Raw genomic sequence first — 16,073 nt, 5'->3', positions numbered from 1 at the left:
ACTCAAAAAATGTTCTTGTATTGTATGTTATTAAATTGACTTGATAATTTGGGTGCAAAATGATGTATTAATTATCCATGGTTGTTGGTTTTTTTTCCCAACATTATATTTCTTTATCTTCAACCATTTATGAGAGATTTTATTAATATGTTGAGTTACACGGGAGAAAAAAATTATTTATATACTCATTTTTGTTAGGTGTGTCTTCTTTCATTTTATACAAGTAACTTGTATGAAATGAAATGAAAAATTTAATGGAATTATAATCAGGACTTAATTTTCAATGGAGAATTGAATAATACTTTCATATCACAAAATTTATTAATAAGCTCGCAGGTAGTAAATTTAACTTAAGGTTGGTAGTCCAATTACAACATGAATATCGTTCTACATCTGAAAAATGATTATTATAAAATTAACTAAGTGAATAAAATAAGATCATTAAACGATGCTTAAGTTGTGGAACTACAATTAGTGTGTCTATTATATTATGATAGGATGGGCTTATTAATTTAAAAATCAATTTGATCAGATGCATTTTTTAATTCTTAAATATTAGAAAATATTATGCTTAGTTTTTGAAAAAGCTGAATTTTAATTTAAATATCCTAATATATTTTGTTTTGGGATAAAACTACGAAACAAATTAAAAAAGAAAAAGAAACAAAAAGACAAAACACATCAAATCCTACTAAGCTAGTAGTGGGTCGTGCTAGTGTCTTGGGGAGTGAGGGTTTATTGTGTACGCAGGTAGATACGAGAGGCTATAATTTTCATTTTACCATCAACCACCGAAACGGAAACTCTAAGGGGAAAAAAAGATGCGGGGACGTCGGTGCCACTCGACTCGCCACCCAGACATGTCGGGTACGGATTCGGAATCCGAAGCCGAATCCGAAACGATGCGTTGCATCTCCTGCAGGGAGGAGTACGGGACCCGGGACGCGGGCACATGCAAGGAGTGTTACGAGGAGGCGAGCGAGACGGAGGAGGAGCTGAAGCGAGAAATCGAAGATCTTAAAGCTAAAGTCGCCTTTTTAAGGTTTTGGTCTCCACTCGATCATCATCATCATCATCATCACAGCAGTAGGTCCCACTGCGGACCTTGTTATACCGACGTCGTTTTGGTCGCCGCCTCGGAATCCGGCCCTGCTGGCCCCGCCGTTCCCGTCCCCGCTCATAAGGCCGTTTTGGTGAGAACTCATAATTTTATTTCCTAAGCCTCGCTTTAAAATACGATCACTAGCTACTAGCTATCAAGTATAATTAGCTGATGATTTTATAATTATTAGCTGTCAAGTTAACGTTGTTTATCAAATATTTCAGCTGCAGAAGCCCAGTACTTACTAGCATGACCTAGTTATTTTGATTAAACCTCGTACTTGATGAATTTGGATCAGGGTTTATCTAAGTTGTGCAGAATTTTAATCAAAGATTTTGTGACACGAGTGTACAGTTAAAATTTAATCAATCATATGTATTTGATATGTGCTATTCATGATATGGATCTGGAGACGCACAGAAGGGAAATTATTGAGTTATTTTCTTTGTATTTTCTTAATATGCTTTGGATTTTTTGAATTTCTGTATTATGAAAACAGAGTATGGAACTCTGTGCATGTGTTTCTTTGGATTTCTTTGATGATAAATGGATGAATTGTTTGTTTTATAATAGTTTCTTTGGAAGTTGGAACTAATTTTGATCATTTATAAGGTGAGTCGTTCTCCAGTGTTTAAAGCCATGCTAGATAATGAAATGGAAGAAAGTCGGAGTGGCACTATAAAGATCAGTGATGTATCATATGATGCCCTTCGTGCATTTGTCAATTATTTGTATACTGCAGAAGCTTGCCTTGATGAGCAATTGGCCTGTGACCTTTTGGAGTTGGCTGAAAAATATCAGGTGAAGCATCTTAAAGCATACTGTGAGAAGTTCCTGGTATCCAAACTGAATTGGGACAATTCTGTTGTGAACTATGCTTTTGCGCACCAGCACAATGCAAAGCAGTTGCTTGAAGCAGCACTGTCATTGATCACGGACAACATGGACAAGCTTACCAAGTGCGAGGAGTATAGGGAGCTCGTGGAGAAGGATCCCCGACTTGTAGTGGAAATCTATGAAGCTTACCTTTCCAAGCAAGTGAATACTGCAGTCCTTAAGGATTCTCCAATGAAGCAATAGGTGTGTAAGGTTTCTGGGTGTGCTGATCAGATCTGAAGCAAGCCCTGTATTATTTTAGAATGGGAGATGAGTCATTGATCAGTGTTAATTATCTAATGTAGTGCTTTGTCTTCACTCCAAGGGATATGTTGAAGTTTGAAGATGAAAACAATATCTGTGATGGCTGCTATGCTATTGGTAGCAAAACTTGAAATTACTGACATTTCATGGAATATTAAAAAATTATCTTGTGCCAATTAGGCAATTATTGTCATAGAATATTTTTAACCCTTTTTTAATTTTCCACTGGTATCATCTAAGTGAGCTTCAAAGTATTGAGACATTTGCATATATCAATGATAGTTTCTGGAATATAGCTATAAGCTGTTGCTGTTAGCACTCTAAATGATGCTTGTTGTGCTTCTGGTTCTGAGTGTGGCATTGTGGCAACCAGGAAATTCCAAGCAGGCAAAACCCTATGGTACAAACAAAGAGGAATTTTATCACAGGGGAAGTAGAATGTAAAAGCTGAGATGGCAAAATTTCAAGGGCACGAAGTTATTTTCATTTTTCATGGCTTGTATACATAATACTTTATTACATCTTCCTGCCTGTATAAACTATCAGAAGTGAAACAAAGTTTCTCAATCTACAAGTACATTTGCAAGGAAAGACGATAAAAACAATACTTTTATTTGCGTTTACCATATGATTCAAATGTGAAATCTTCAGTTTAGAATACCTTGTTAACGTGCTTTTCATTACAATTAGCTGGAGTTATCCTCTTTTCAGTTCACTTATCCGCATGACTCCCACCATTCCCAAATGATTCAAACACCATGCTACTAGGTCTCCACTGACTTTTATCCCAATCAAGCTTGAGAGTTGTCCCAGACGTTTTCCACAAATCAAATCCTTCCAGCTTGAATGGGGACCTTCACCTGAGTCAACATAGACGGGGCACCCCACCCATCTCGTAGCTGTTGCTATTTGCGGAAGTTCATCCATAAGGGATACTGAGTCTCTTATATAAACATACTCACCTCATCTTAGTATTCGGTCCATCTAGAGCATGATAGTTGAAAAAATACATCTGTTCCTGTTACAAAATTCGGCGAAAAATGTATATTCAGCTTCCTCTGTAACGAATATGCTTTCCGGTAGATATAGGACAAACAGGAAAAAATCGTTCCTTGTACCTTTTCCACTCAACAGAGAAGAGTCCTGTTGCGTGCAATTGGTCATATGTTCTAGTATACGTATCAAAGGGCTCAGACCTGGGAAATTGTCATCAGTAAAGCTCAAGATGTTAGCAACAACAGAACGAAATAAGATTCAGAAGTCCCCTAGAAAATTGCTAGTAATCATAGAAGTCTGAACAATTCAACACAAAAAAATTGCAGTATAAGCCAATCATATAGTGTGCAGCAAACAAGGAATGTATTCAATCGATCTATGTTTCCCTTATCCAATTTTTATCACTAATCTGGATTTCCGAAATCTTCTCTCCAAGAATCTCCCTAATCTTTTCTTGACACTTAATGATCAACAATATACTGATTCCATTAAGCACAAACATGACACCAAGGCACCTATGAGTCCTTCTTATGCATGAAATAGCCTTGAGAGTAACTGATAGATTATTGAATTGGACAGTTTTCAAGAATACTTCAATATCCCTAATTCTCAGATATATTTGTTGTCACCCGTCCTACCTTTCAACTATCAAATTCGTGGAACTCAGCTCTATAATGCCGATTTTACCAACATTTGAAATGTAGTCTATTCAAAGATTCGGGTTGACTGACTCTAGATGAGGTTCTAAATGATCATAACCCCAGATACATTAAAACTTCCCCAGTTTGCAAGGTGAATATGTAATGGAAAAGAATGAATAGTAGATACAAGAATTCTAGATGACACAAATGGAAACAAATTTTATCCTACAAAGTATTTTTAATAAAATCCGTTTCCTCAAGAAGGAAGAAAGTCCTCCAAGTCACTGATGCTAAGGAGAAGTAACAACTTATGTTTGGAAATCATCCAAATAATTCCAACCAGCAAAAGAATTCAGATTTACAAATATCATTAGTTTTGAATCATTTTAATGTAATGATGATAAATGGAGTCTAGAAAAATGCTATTGATCTAACAAGCACGAAAAAAGAAGCAATTTGAAAAAAAAAAAAGGTAAGAATTAATATGAGTCATCCATACCAGTCATGCATCACTCGTATGAGTCCACAGTCATATATAACCAGCAAGTGATTAATTTTATTTTTTTTTGGGATAAGAAACTGAAAAATGTATTAATAAAGAAGATGTGAAAACAGATAGTGGACCAGCTGTCCACTCAGAAAACAAAGACAGTACTATTTGTGTTATATAAAAGTATAACTAATCACCTCTCTAACAGAAGTAACTGAAACCACTAACAGGAACAAAACTCATCACCCAGCAGTCACATTGTAGATCATCCAAAGCTGCTGCAAACCTGGCATAAGTCAGAAGTATCAATTAATTTTTTCACTTTGGCATGTTAGAAAACTAAATGTGAAGCCAGAGCCTCGGTTCAATGCAATGGGCACTGTTCCTTCTGTTATGCAATCAGATCATTCCGTGCAGACAGAGGCGACTCGAGTATGTTAGAACTTTTTAAATGCCAGATAATAGTGAGTTATCTTTGTCCACACAACATAATTACTTCAGGACTGAAGCAGTTTCTACCTAAGCTCTGTCCAAATAGTATCTTCTAAAAGGCATTGAAAAAGTAGAAACTAATAAACAGATGGTACCTTCCAAATCCAACCCTCATGTCCTGTGAGATTTCATAGATTCATCTCTTTCCAGTGGAAAACCTTAACAAACCATCTACTGTGTCATTCCGATCTTTTGACTCAGCCCTACAGAGTTCCTATCTAGATATGTCGGCTTCCATTTTTATACTCTGAGGCCTGTCAGGTGGATCATGAAGGCATGCAGGCCATGTTGTATTATTAGATCCATAATCATTCTCTGGCAGTTCTGTACTTCTGTGATGCATGCCCTCGCACCAACATAGCTGAAAAGACATCACCAGAATTAGTAGATGGATTAGTATGATCAGTCATTCAACCAGAACACAGCCCAAAGGAAATTCTTCTCAAATTGGTGTTGACTTTTCAAGAAAAGTTTTTACACTTTACAACGTTGTCCAAAACAAAGCTTTTGTTGCCTCATACGTGGTACAAAATTGGATACCCATAGTATGAAAACTGAAGATGAACTTTAATCGGTCTGCATAATATGACAATCTCACCACATGACTGAAGCAAATTTTAAAATGAAAAAAGGAAAAAATAAAAAATAAAGCTCAAAACTGCAAGAAATTTTCAAATGGAAGTTTACTGAAGATCTACTTTGAGAAAAGACCAAGTCTTTTAATGATTTAAATATTTTCTAGCTTCCTTTTAATCACTTATGAACACTCATTCCTATACTTCAATCTAAGGAACTATAGCAAAAATGGGTCCATAACTGAATACGCAGAATATCATTTATGTGAGTACGTTTGAATCACTGAGCACAGTGAACTTGAAACTGTGAAACAGAGCTTACCAGACATTTTCTGGATCATCATCAGAATCACATATTGGAGGTTGCACTCCAGCACCATGGCTGGCATAGCAAGTATTGTTTACAGGTTTTCTCCACATAGCAATATATCCCTCCTTCTTCACAAGTTCTCAGCAAATGGAAGTAGTAAGGTTTTCCATTTCTGTGCAAAGATAACCAAATACGGATTCCAGCAAATGAAAGGCATAATTTTCATATTGAACAAATATTGTGTTGTTGAATATGAAAAAGAACGATGATAATGCTAATGATAAAGAAGATAAAGGAAGGAGATTCAGAGAACAATATACTTATACTGCAATACACGGTACTCAAAATAACATTTCACAGAATGGGCTACTTACCTTTCCATTGCTCAACTCGAATCTTTCCATCTCCATATACTGGTTCTGGTAACCAAATAAAGACACGGTACTCAAAATAACATTAATTTGACACCTTGTACAAGGTATGAAGTCAAAAGCCTGGCTTGGATACAATAACCGGCTTGTGGCAAACACTGCCAACATGGCTGGCACACCACACTCTAATGCAAACTGGACACTAGTCTAATAATTATCATTTAGAGATATTGACAGAGTGATCACTTTACGTTGTGTTTAAATAGGCACCAAAATTTGCTACTCCACAATCAACATCAAAGACAACTCGGGTGCTATGGCCAAATGCAATATCAGGAACCATCTACAATATTAAGTGAAGAGACCGCATCAACATAATGCACATTCAGAATACTAATATCTACTAAGAATTTGAAATTTTGCCAAAGTGTCAACCTCCGAAATCCAGTTCAAGTACTCATCCGCTCCATTGGGATACTTAGTTTCAGAGCCCACTCTCTGGCAAGTTACTGAACCACACCTACTAGTATTAAATCTCATAATCAGCTCAAAGGAAAGAAAAGAAAAAAGGAAGTTCCATCAAGTAAAAGGAAATTGATTCCAAAAACTTACGTCTAGACTCTTGGCCCACTTAAACGGAATTTTGTAGCCACTGGGACGTGGCACGGTACAATTTTAACCGTTTTGAGGACAGTGGCGTTGAAACTTGTCATTGCCGAATACCCCTACCACCACCACCACCCTTATCGTTTTCGGCTTCGTTTTCAGCAAGTGCAATGGAATCATTGAATAGCTCAAGCGAACCCATTTCTCCTTCAAACTGCCTGGCCATGGCCCCTGTTTCATCCAATATTCCTGTCCTGACAATCGTTAACTTGATGGTTTTGTTTGAGGTGGAAGAGGAGGAAAGGTGGTGGATGAGGAAGGGGAAGGGGAGGGAGAGGAGGACTAAAGCGGAGAATTTGATAAACTTGGGGTTGCAATAACATCTGCTGCCGTCGTTACGGCGGTGGACATTGTTTGCTTCTCGGGAAAATTGAGTAGAAACCATTTGGGGAGGAAAAAAACAGAAAGGGAAAACAAGTGACATGGAAAGTGTTTAAATGGGTGGTTTACGGATTTATCACTTATCAGCATTTGTGAAGTGGGTGACGGACCGGACGGTACGGTGGTGTGGCGGGAGAATGCGACAGCGGAGACTTGGTTTGTACTCACGTTTGAGTTTCTGGGTCCCACTCGTCTCTCAATTTTGTAAAATTAAGGAAAAAAAAAAAGAAACAATCCTGGTTGGGCTGAGCCCATGTTCAAAATTTTAGCTGGTTACTCCATGAATCTAAAGCCTTTTCTAAACCCAGAAGCCCGCTGTGCCAGCTGGGCTAAATTTTACAACCATGAACAAATCAAAGTTTTTTTGTTTTTCTTCTTTTTGATTTTTGATTTTTCTTCGTTTCTCTCGTTAGGTTGCTTTTGTTGTTGGAAGTTAGACTTGGCAAAATCCGGGTCCGGTCCGGGTTTTGGTGTTGCCCGGGACCGGACCGGATGAGAGAAATGCAAGCCCGGACCCGGGTTAAAACCCGGTTTTTCCGAGTGCGGTCCGGGCTTGAGCCCGGCACCTTCCGGGTCCGGGTTTTGATCCGGGTTTTTAAAACCCGCATGTGATAACTTCAATTTTTTTTCAATTTTTTTCTTTAATTTTTTTTTCATTTCTCTAACAATGTAAATTTTAAAAAAGAAAATAATCAAATAAACTCATTCAATCTCAAACTTTAAAAAAGAAAATAGTCAAATACAAATATATAACACATTAACAATGCAAATTTTGCACAAATGATAAATAAAAATTATTTCAATCTACTTTCTAATACCTAAATTCATCTAATTTCTAACTTAAACTCATTCAATCTATATATAAAATAAATAAATTAAATTCAACAACACAATAAATTTAAATAACATCTAACATATCATAAATTCATAATTATATATTTATATATAATATATTTATTTTTTAAATTTATTAAAAAACCGGGTCCGGTCCGGGTTCCGGGTTTTTTGTGTTGAACCCGGACCCGGGCCCGGAAATGTCCGGGTTTGAGAATTTCAAACCCGGATCCGGTTTTTATATGCATGCGGTCCGGGTTTTGCCCGGACCGGATTGGCCGGGTCCGGTCCGGGCGGGCTTTTTTGACACCCCTATTGGAAGTCTCATGGATGATATGATAAGAGCGTTCCCACATAAGATTTTATCATATTTCACCAAAAGATTAATCAAACTTTTCCATGTTAACTTATCTGTTAGTCCTAACTTAATATGTCAATAAGATCCTATTTGAAATTGAGGTGTGAAAAGAAGAAAAAAGAAGAAGATTTTTCCCACATAAGATCTTTTCATAACAGCTACAACTATTGTGAAAAAAATTATAATTATGAAACAAAAGTTAATAATATATAGTGAATATAATTTTAAAAAATAATTTTGACAAAAATATTTAAAATATAATAAATTTTTCATCATACAAGTAAAAAATTATATCAACATAACTTTTAAAGTACAGCAGTTAGTGTTTACTAAATACTTTAGTGATAGGATGGGCAAAAAAACCCGGGCCATTCGGCCCAGAACCGCGGGTTTCAGCCTAGCTCTCACGTGGACAAGGACTCAAGAAAAAAAGCTCGGACCAGGATCAAGCTCACTTTTTTTTTAAAATAAATTTATAAATTAGAATAATACAATTAAAATTGAAAAAGTAGCTTTAAAAAACATTTAAATTCTTAATTTATAAATCAATGATGATTCAAAAAAGCCAAATTTATGATACTAAATTTTCTCTTATACGTTAATTAATTAACAGAGTGTTTGAATTAGAGAATTCATTATTAAAGAAAATTAGTTTTATAAAATTTTATTTGCTTTATTTATTATTTTACTTTAAAATATCAATTTTTCTTAATTTATTTATTACTATAATAATTTGTTGATTATTAATTTATTTTAAATTTATAATAATTTTAAAAAAATGAATTCCAAACCCCTCGTACTTAATTTAAAGTGGTTCAAGCTCAGACCCAAACCCGCTTTTTACCATCCCTATTTAGTGCTATAAAACGCACCCCAAGTTTGGCAAGAAAAACACTACCAGCCCCATCAACTGCTGCTGCCCACAACATCTCATTAAATTGACCCCTATTTATTCTGAACAACTTCCCAGCATTGTCCATTTGAAAAATAATTGGAAATAACCGACATACACCACAATGAGTATCATCTAATATATATATATATATATAATTGTTACAAATTTTAAATTTTTCATTAAAAATCTTAATTTATGCATTACTCAGCGAAAAATTAGGACGTATAATGAAAGATATATAACTTGTAAAATTTTTTAAAAAAAAATAGAAGGAGATTCACAAAACATCTAAATTTAATTTGGATAGTACATTTGTGAAACAAAATATCGTTAGGTATATATTGATTTTCAAATATATTTCACTTACCGTTCCAGCATCATAATTAATGTAATTTATAAATAAAACTTACTTTTAATTATTAATTTTTTTTTGTTATATTGAACCATTTTGTATCCGAAAATTACATTGGACCCTAAACAATATGGATTCGAGCTGGGTAGAACCATTAGGGGCAACAAAACTTTTTCAACATATATTTAACGCACCTGCATTAAATTAATATAATCATAGTTTTATTATAAGTATACATCTGAATACTTTGTATACAATCATGACATGTAATTATTTAAAAAAAGAATTCCATCTATTTTGTTACGTACCTTACGGAGAATAGATTAAAATTAAAAATATCAAAGTCATCGCCCCAATCCAAACTATACGTTTTAGCTAGGAAAAGAGAAACAAAGAAAAAAAAGATATGACCCATATTTTCTAAGCAAAAAACAAGTTGACGATAGTAATCAAAGTAAGCCAATAATGTTCCTATCATGGACATTAATATATGGCAATATAAGTTGATCTTGAACTTTCTGCCTCAAATTTTCTATTTGTAATGTAAATCTCCCAGTAAGTGATACGCCACCAGTCCTTCTACAAATGTATCTAATTTTCTAAGAAGACTTTGTTAGATGAAGTCAGTTATGAACCTTCAAAATTATATAAATTTCTCCAACTACTTATTGTTAAGGTCTACTTAATTATATGAATTGTTTTGCATCTTGGAAAAAATAAAATAAAATAAAATAATAGTATGAATTGTTTTTAGACCTGCCAAGTTTTTTATGTCAGTAACATTCTATTTAATTTATCATAACCATACTTAACTCTGATCTTTATATTTTTCTATCAGTGGCGAAGCTAGCACTATATTTTGGGGTGGGCTATTACATTTATTTTTATATTTTTATAAGTATTAATGAAGATAAATTCATAAATTATAATTAATTATTTTTTTTCCAAAAAGCTAACCCCGGCTGCAGCCCGGGTTAGCCCACTCTTAACTTCGCCACTGCTTTCTATTAACTTGTGTTCTAAAATTAACCATTAAGAAATACTCTTCATATATTGATAAGAAGTTGCATTTTTAAAGACGAGGCCAAGGGAAATACGTGTGTGTGTGTGTGTTGATCTTGTCTTTTTTCCAAAATTCTATTTGTAACTCTAATAAAAAGATGTATTTAAAACCAAAAAAAGAAAAAATTCTAATAAAAAACAAACTTTGAGGCACCGCGTTGTGTCAAAATAAATAAATGATCGATGATAAAAGGAAATGATATATTGTGGATGATTATTAGATACCCGTGTGTGTATAATTGTTTGGTAGTTGGAGTACTTGGTAGTTAATTATTTGATGTATCTGATTTTTATTTTGAATAATAATACAGTCACAAATTTTTATACAAATTGATGTGGCATAATAAAATTGATTGAATTAAATATCTCTTGGCCCACATAATTTTTTTTATTTTTTATTTTTATTCAACCAATGAATTAATGTCACATTAAAAGAATTTATGAGCTCTATCATCACTATCTTATTTTTGGGGTCGGGGAACCGATTTCTTTGGTTGGAATTTAGGATTGCCTACGTCAGTTGACTTGTTCTTCTTGCGGCTGGCATACAATACGTGGCTGAAATTTTTTGAGACTTATTTGTGGCATCTAAATAGTCTAATCCTCTATATATAGATGATTTTGATATTTGATTGACTAGATTTGGCACTTGAACTTGGAATTGGAAGCTGAAGATGCAATAATTGCCTTTGGATGTTGGTTGTGATTCCGAGATTCAAACAAAAGAATTGTATAGATTTTCTAATCTCTCCAGAAGTTTCTGGCCCATTGTTTGTTTAGAGTTCCGTCCTCATGGATCTATGGTTAATAATTATACTTCGGCTCTACGCATGTATCTCTATCTTTTTTTTGAAAAAAAAAAATGTTTATCAATATAAAGAACGGGATCCTCCCCTAAGTAATATTATTTTAAATATTTAAAATAACTTTATGAATGATTCTATGATTGAATTAGTGCCATATCGGTTGTAATACGAAAATTGATGTAACAATTCTATAAATTATTTAAACATAATAATTGAAAGCTTTATTTAATTAAAACGGACATGGATTTTTCGGAGAGATACTATAAAACTCCAACTAGATAATACTATTTTAAACATTTTTAACACAGAATTACACAATGTACACGCATTATTTGAAGGATCATACGTACACACACACACACATATATAAGATTAAACAAAACAACAAATAATCTAATAAGCTCGGCTAATTATGTTGATCTCGGGTCTAACAAATTACGACCATCATATAATCAACATAATTTCACAGATTATAAAAAAAAAAAAAAACAAGGTCAAGATTAACAGGCACGAAATTAATAACGAATTAAGAAACAGTACTACGAAGCATCATGTTCTTGAATTCTTCAAAATCAAGAACCCCATCAGAATTGGTATCATACACGTAAATCATGCTTCTGCAATCTTGGCTGCTTTTCTCATCCCACAATCCGAGTCTCGCCAACACACTCTGAAGCTCTTCGCTTGTAATGAATCCATCACCATTCACATCGAACACACTGAACGCTTTGTAAAGATCACTGATCTCTTCGTCGCCGCTGTCATCATCAGCTGCTTCATCAGCATTCTGGGAAGCATCAGCAGCAGCATTGGGATTATTATTATTATTATTCGATATGATGGAATCACAGAAGAACAAGAATTCATCGAAGCAGAGGCTTGGTTTTTCAACTAGGGCTTCAAGCTCTTCAAGGGTAAAATGTACCCCAATTCTTTCAAGAACCCAGTTGAGTTCCTCCAAGCTCACCAGGCCATCGCCATTTCGATCAAGCTTCTCGAAAATTCTTTGCAAGTCATTGGCGGTAAGAGGAGCCATATTGTGAGTGAGTGACAATAATATACAATGCTAATTAACTAACTAACAATCCAGAGATGCAATTCCAGTTCTACATTTCCACTGACTCTAGATTTAACACTTTACTGGGTTTATATAGAGATTTATATGAGAAAATGAAACAATGATGTTGTGGTAACAAGAGAGCTGAGGAAGCTAGCAAGAAGGTTCGTGGGCCGGCAAGGGTCTTTGTCTCTTTGATTGCAAAATTGATATAATCTTTAGGGTTTCTGGTTTCATTTAGTTTTCTGGCTAAGATCTTTTATGTTTTTATTCTTTTTTGTGGTTAAACTTCCATACCTATCCTCCTCCAAATAATGTAGCTTCACATCTCCCTCTATGATTATTACAGACTGTGGTGCCCATATCCATTGTCTTCTTTTTGTTTTTCTTGAGTCACTGTCTTTTGGTGGCCCTCTTGATTTAATGTTCTAACAACAATTTCTTGTCAGGAGCAGAAGTAATTTGCCAGTTGTCGTTTAAAAAATGGGAGCAAGAAGTCCCACAGATTTTAAAATGATCATTTTTAAGTTGATTTGTTGTTTATCTGTACAAATTGGTCTTCAAATTGTAAATAATTACTTGTTTATATGCATGCTAGCTACCAATTTTTGTTTGGCAATCTTCATCTCGGTGTCATTGAGAAACACGTGGCAACAAATGAAAAGCATGTCATGAGGTTTGGTCGGCGACCCCTTTGATCTCGTTCATATCTATATATATATATACAAAGTTAGAACTTGATGGGTTGATGTGACATCACCATTTCTCATCTTTATATATTCTCTATTATTTAATAAATAGAGAAATTTTCTTTTAAATTTGATTTTTCATCTTCTCATAATTAATTTGATTGTTATTACACAATAACAATTATATAAAGATTTTAATTAGGCATATTCTTTGTAATGAACATCTAAGGGGGAGTGTTATGAATTTATTAAAATAAATGTAGATGTTCATAACATATATCTCTTAGTCTCCCCACTATTTCCCATTAGCAACCTTTAACTTCCCTATAACTCCCACTATCTCACAAGGAATTATGATCCATAATTTTTCATTAATTTCATGGAGTGATTATGTAACTATAAAAGGAGAGCTCATCTTTTTTGTTTTGTACACACACAATTGGAATGAATAAAATCACTCTATAATATATTCTCTCATTTTATTCTTTATCTTGCGTTGCTTCTTTATTTGTATTGCTGGCTAATAGCTTTTTGTTTTTGTTTTTTTGTAAGGCTGCCTCATCTTAAAAAAAAAATCAATTCATATTTTTTATCAGTTTCATCAAGTGTAAAGTAAAAAAAAATAATATTAAATTCTTTTTTCAAAGCCGCGTGAAACGTAGTTCTATTTTCTAATATATATATATATATATATATATATATATATATATATATATATATATATATATATATATATGTGTGTGTGTGTGTGTGTGTTGAGCCCCGTACAAAATTTGAAAATAAGCCTCATTGCAGCGTGTGCGTCACCTAAATATGATTTAATTAATCTTCTTCTAAATAAAATATATCTTCATTAACCTCTACCATGAATTTCAAAAACAAAACATTCTTGCCTCTCTAAGAGTAGTTGAGATTAAGTCTTTTAAACCACATTTACACCCGTACGTCGCGAGATAAAGTTATTGATACTCATAGATATATATATGATTAGGGTATATGGTCAAAACTACTTTGCATCATAGGTTTCGTACCCCACTCGTTTGTCATTTACCAAAGTCAGCGTTAGATTTCATCTAACAGCTGGAAAAGAAACACAGAGAGAAACAGGAGTAACCTAAGAAACAAGTTATGGTCGGTCACCTGGAGGGAAAAAACTGATTGGTTAAAAAGCACATGTAATAGGTTGAAAATATTTTACAACTTACGTGTTTAAACAAATAACAAACTAATATATGGAGTTGAGACTGCAAGTGTTCCCCTTGCCATTGAAACTGGCTACGAAGGTCTTGAACATTCTACATTTTCCATCGGTAAATGTATTATTGTTTTAGTTGGAGATGCTGGAGTTGGCACCCTAGTTCTTCAGGTAAAATAACAATACTCTTATTTCTTGTGTTTTCTTTGCTTGGCTCTATTAACATTTTACACAAATTACTTTTTTTTTAAATTTTGTTGGTGGCTTTGGGTATTCATTGTGGCACTCTTATTTTATGGGTGAATGGTTTTCAAAGTATTGATTCACTTGCATTTATTTTCATGCATGTTTTATTGTTGAATATTCTATATTATGGGGCATTATCTTGTAACTGAAGATTTTTGTTATGGTTATGTAAATTGATGGCATAAGGTGTTGCATTAAAAAATAGAGCTTATATCAATTAATTAATTTGTGTGTTAGTAAAGTTTTGGGGTTTCAATACCCAAGTGAATTAATGAAACACATATTGAATAGCAAAGTTGTCTTGTTAACTCTCTTGTCTGTTGAGATTGTAAATATCACATTTACTTGCTGGGTAGAAATTGAAGAAAACTCTTCTGCAATTTCAGCCGTAACCACCTATATCACCAATTCTTCAATTTATTCATAAATTATTTACCTGACCCTCCACAAAGCCTGCAACTGACACACTAGCCCAAAGTAATTGTAGGCAGGACCTTCACATATCATACATTCAAAACAATTTGAACTCATACTTCTTGAATTTATCACAACAAGTAAAGAAAAGAACAAACAAAATCAATTAACAGTCATATGAACAAAACCCAGGGGAACAAAATCAATTAACAATCATATAAACAAAAAACCAGAAAAACAAAATCAATTAATAATCATATGAACAGAATAGATGCCGCAAAATTTACCCACATAGATGCAGCAGGACTACCGCCGCCATCACTAGCCGAATCAGAGCAGAGACGCAGCAACACCACCACACGGAGCCGAGAAGTAGTGACAGCAGTAGCCGTCGATCCTCAATTACAGTAGTAATAGAGCAGAGACGTAATAGCAATAGCACACAAAGTCGAGATGCAACAGCAGTTTTCTCTCTCAATGCAACATCTAATTTTACTTGTAGAACTGTGACGATGAGAGAGTTGTGACAGTCAATTATGGATGAAGTACAAGAGTATTCACGGAGAGAGAGAGATGTGAGAGAGAGCTCTGTGAATTTAGATTGAATTATCTTTTTTGTTTTCGTTTTACTAGTACTACAGCTTCAACCGGTTACTCATTTTTCAACTGTTAAATCTTAGGTGTTAGCTACTTTTGTTCACAATCTAAAGGTTCATTCGCTAAGAGACAAAGAAGTGGGGTACCAAATCCATGATGCAAGGTAGTTGGACCCGTACTAGGGTATATATTAACAAATATTATAACTATGTAACTATTGAACTTTCAAAATTAAGTACGTGCATATAAATATAATAAAAATTATTTTTGATGTAGAAAAAGATGATAGAAAAATAAAAAAAAATTTATCTTCTCTCTTTATCTATTCACTCTTATTTTTTTCTTTTCTTCTTTATTTCTCTCATCTTTCTCTAGCTTACCATTTTTAATATAATAATTTCAAA

General features: G+C 33.9%; 2 protein-coding genes and 1 non-coding gene across 6 annotated transcripts; 1 reads left to right on the top strand and 2 right to left on the bottom strand.

The window, feature by feature from the left end:
- The first annotated feature begins 724 nt into the window (after positions 1 to 724).
- On the top strand, positions 725 to 2,440 carry LOC102628895 (BTB/POZ domain-containing protein At4g08455). The gene is made up of 2 exons (XM_006472810.4): positions 725 to 1,193; positions 1,715 to 2,440. Exons 1-2 carry the CDS (start codon positions 822 to 824, stop codon positions 2,180 to 2,182), a joined length of 840 nt encoding a protein of 279 aa, XP_006472873.2. The 5' UTR covers positions 725 to 821; the 3' UTR covers positions 2,183 to 2,440.
- Positions 2,441 to 2,709: 269 nt separating this feature from the next.
- LOC102626478 (uncharacterized) lies at positions 2,710 to 7,380 on the bottom strand. Of its 4 annotated transcripts, none has more exons than XR_008054931.1 (7): positions 6,730 to 7,380; positions 6,553 to 6,640; positions 5,759 to 6,460; positions 4,957 to 5,222; positions 4,567 to 4,655; positions 3,361 to 3,438; positions 2,710 to 3,260 (listed from the first exon to the last, which is right to left on the bottom strand). It is a non-coding gene; the product is annotated as an uncharacterized LOC102626478 (transcript). The 4 variants fall into 4 exon arrangements; XR_008054929.1 differs by having other exon boundaries at positions 5,759 to 5,918; positions 6,121 to 6,640; positions 6,730 to 7,363; XR_008054930.1 differs by having other exon boundaries at positions 5,759 to 6,637; positions 6,730 to 7,377.
- A 4,349-nt stretch (positions 7,381 to 11,729) lies between these two features.
- LOC102628611 (probable calcium-binding protein CML44) lies at positions 11,730 to 12,850 on the bottom strand. Its single transcript, XM_006472809.4, has one exon. The coding sequence runs from the start codon at positions 12,505 to 12,507 to the stop codon at positions 11,998 to 12,000; it is 510 nt and encodes a 169-aa protein (XP_006472872.2). The 5' UTR covers positions 12,508 to 12,850; the 3' UTR covers positions 11,730 to 11,997.
- Positions 12,851 to 16,073: the final 3,223 nt, after the last annotated feature.

This window comes from Citrus sinensis, chromosome 5 (assembly GCF_022201045.2).
Source record: "Citrus sinensis cultivar Valencia sweet orange chromosome 5, DVS_A1.0, whole genome shotgun sequence".
Taxonomy (NCBI): domain Eukaryota; kingdom Viridiplantae; phylum Streptophyta; class Magnoliopsida; order Sapindales; family Rutaceae; genus Citrus; species Citrus sinensis.
The sequence above is the reverse complement of the archived record's forward strand: the minus strand, read 5'-3'. Positions and strand labels throughout refer to the sequence as shown.

Excerpts from the sequence above, each read along its gene's own strand:
- LOC102628895 (XM_006472810.4), top strand. The coding sequence starts at position 822 with ATGCGGGGACGTCGGTGCCACTCGACTCGCCACCCAGACATGTCGGGT. Across the intron at positions 1,194-1,714 it reads CCGCTCATAAGGCCGTTTTG|GTGAGTCGTTCTCCAGTGTT; the intron begins GTGAGAACTCAT and ends ATCATTTATAAG.
- LOC102628611 (XM_006472809.4), bottom strand. The coding sequence starts at position 12,507 with ATGGCTCCTCTTACCGCCAATGACTTGCAAAGAATTTTCGAGAAGCTT.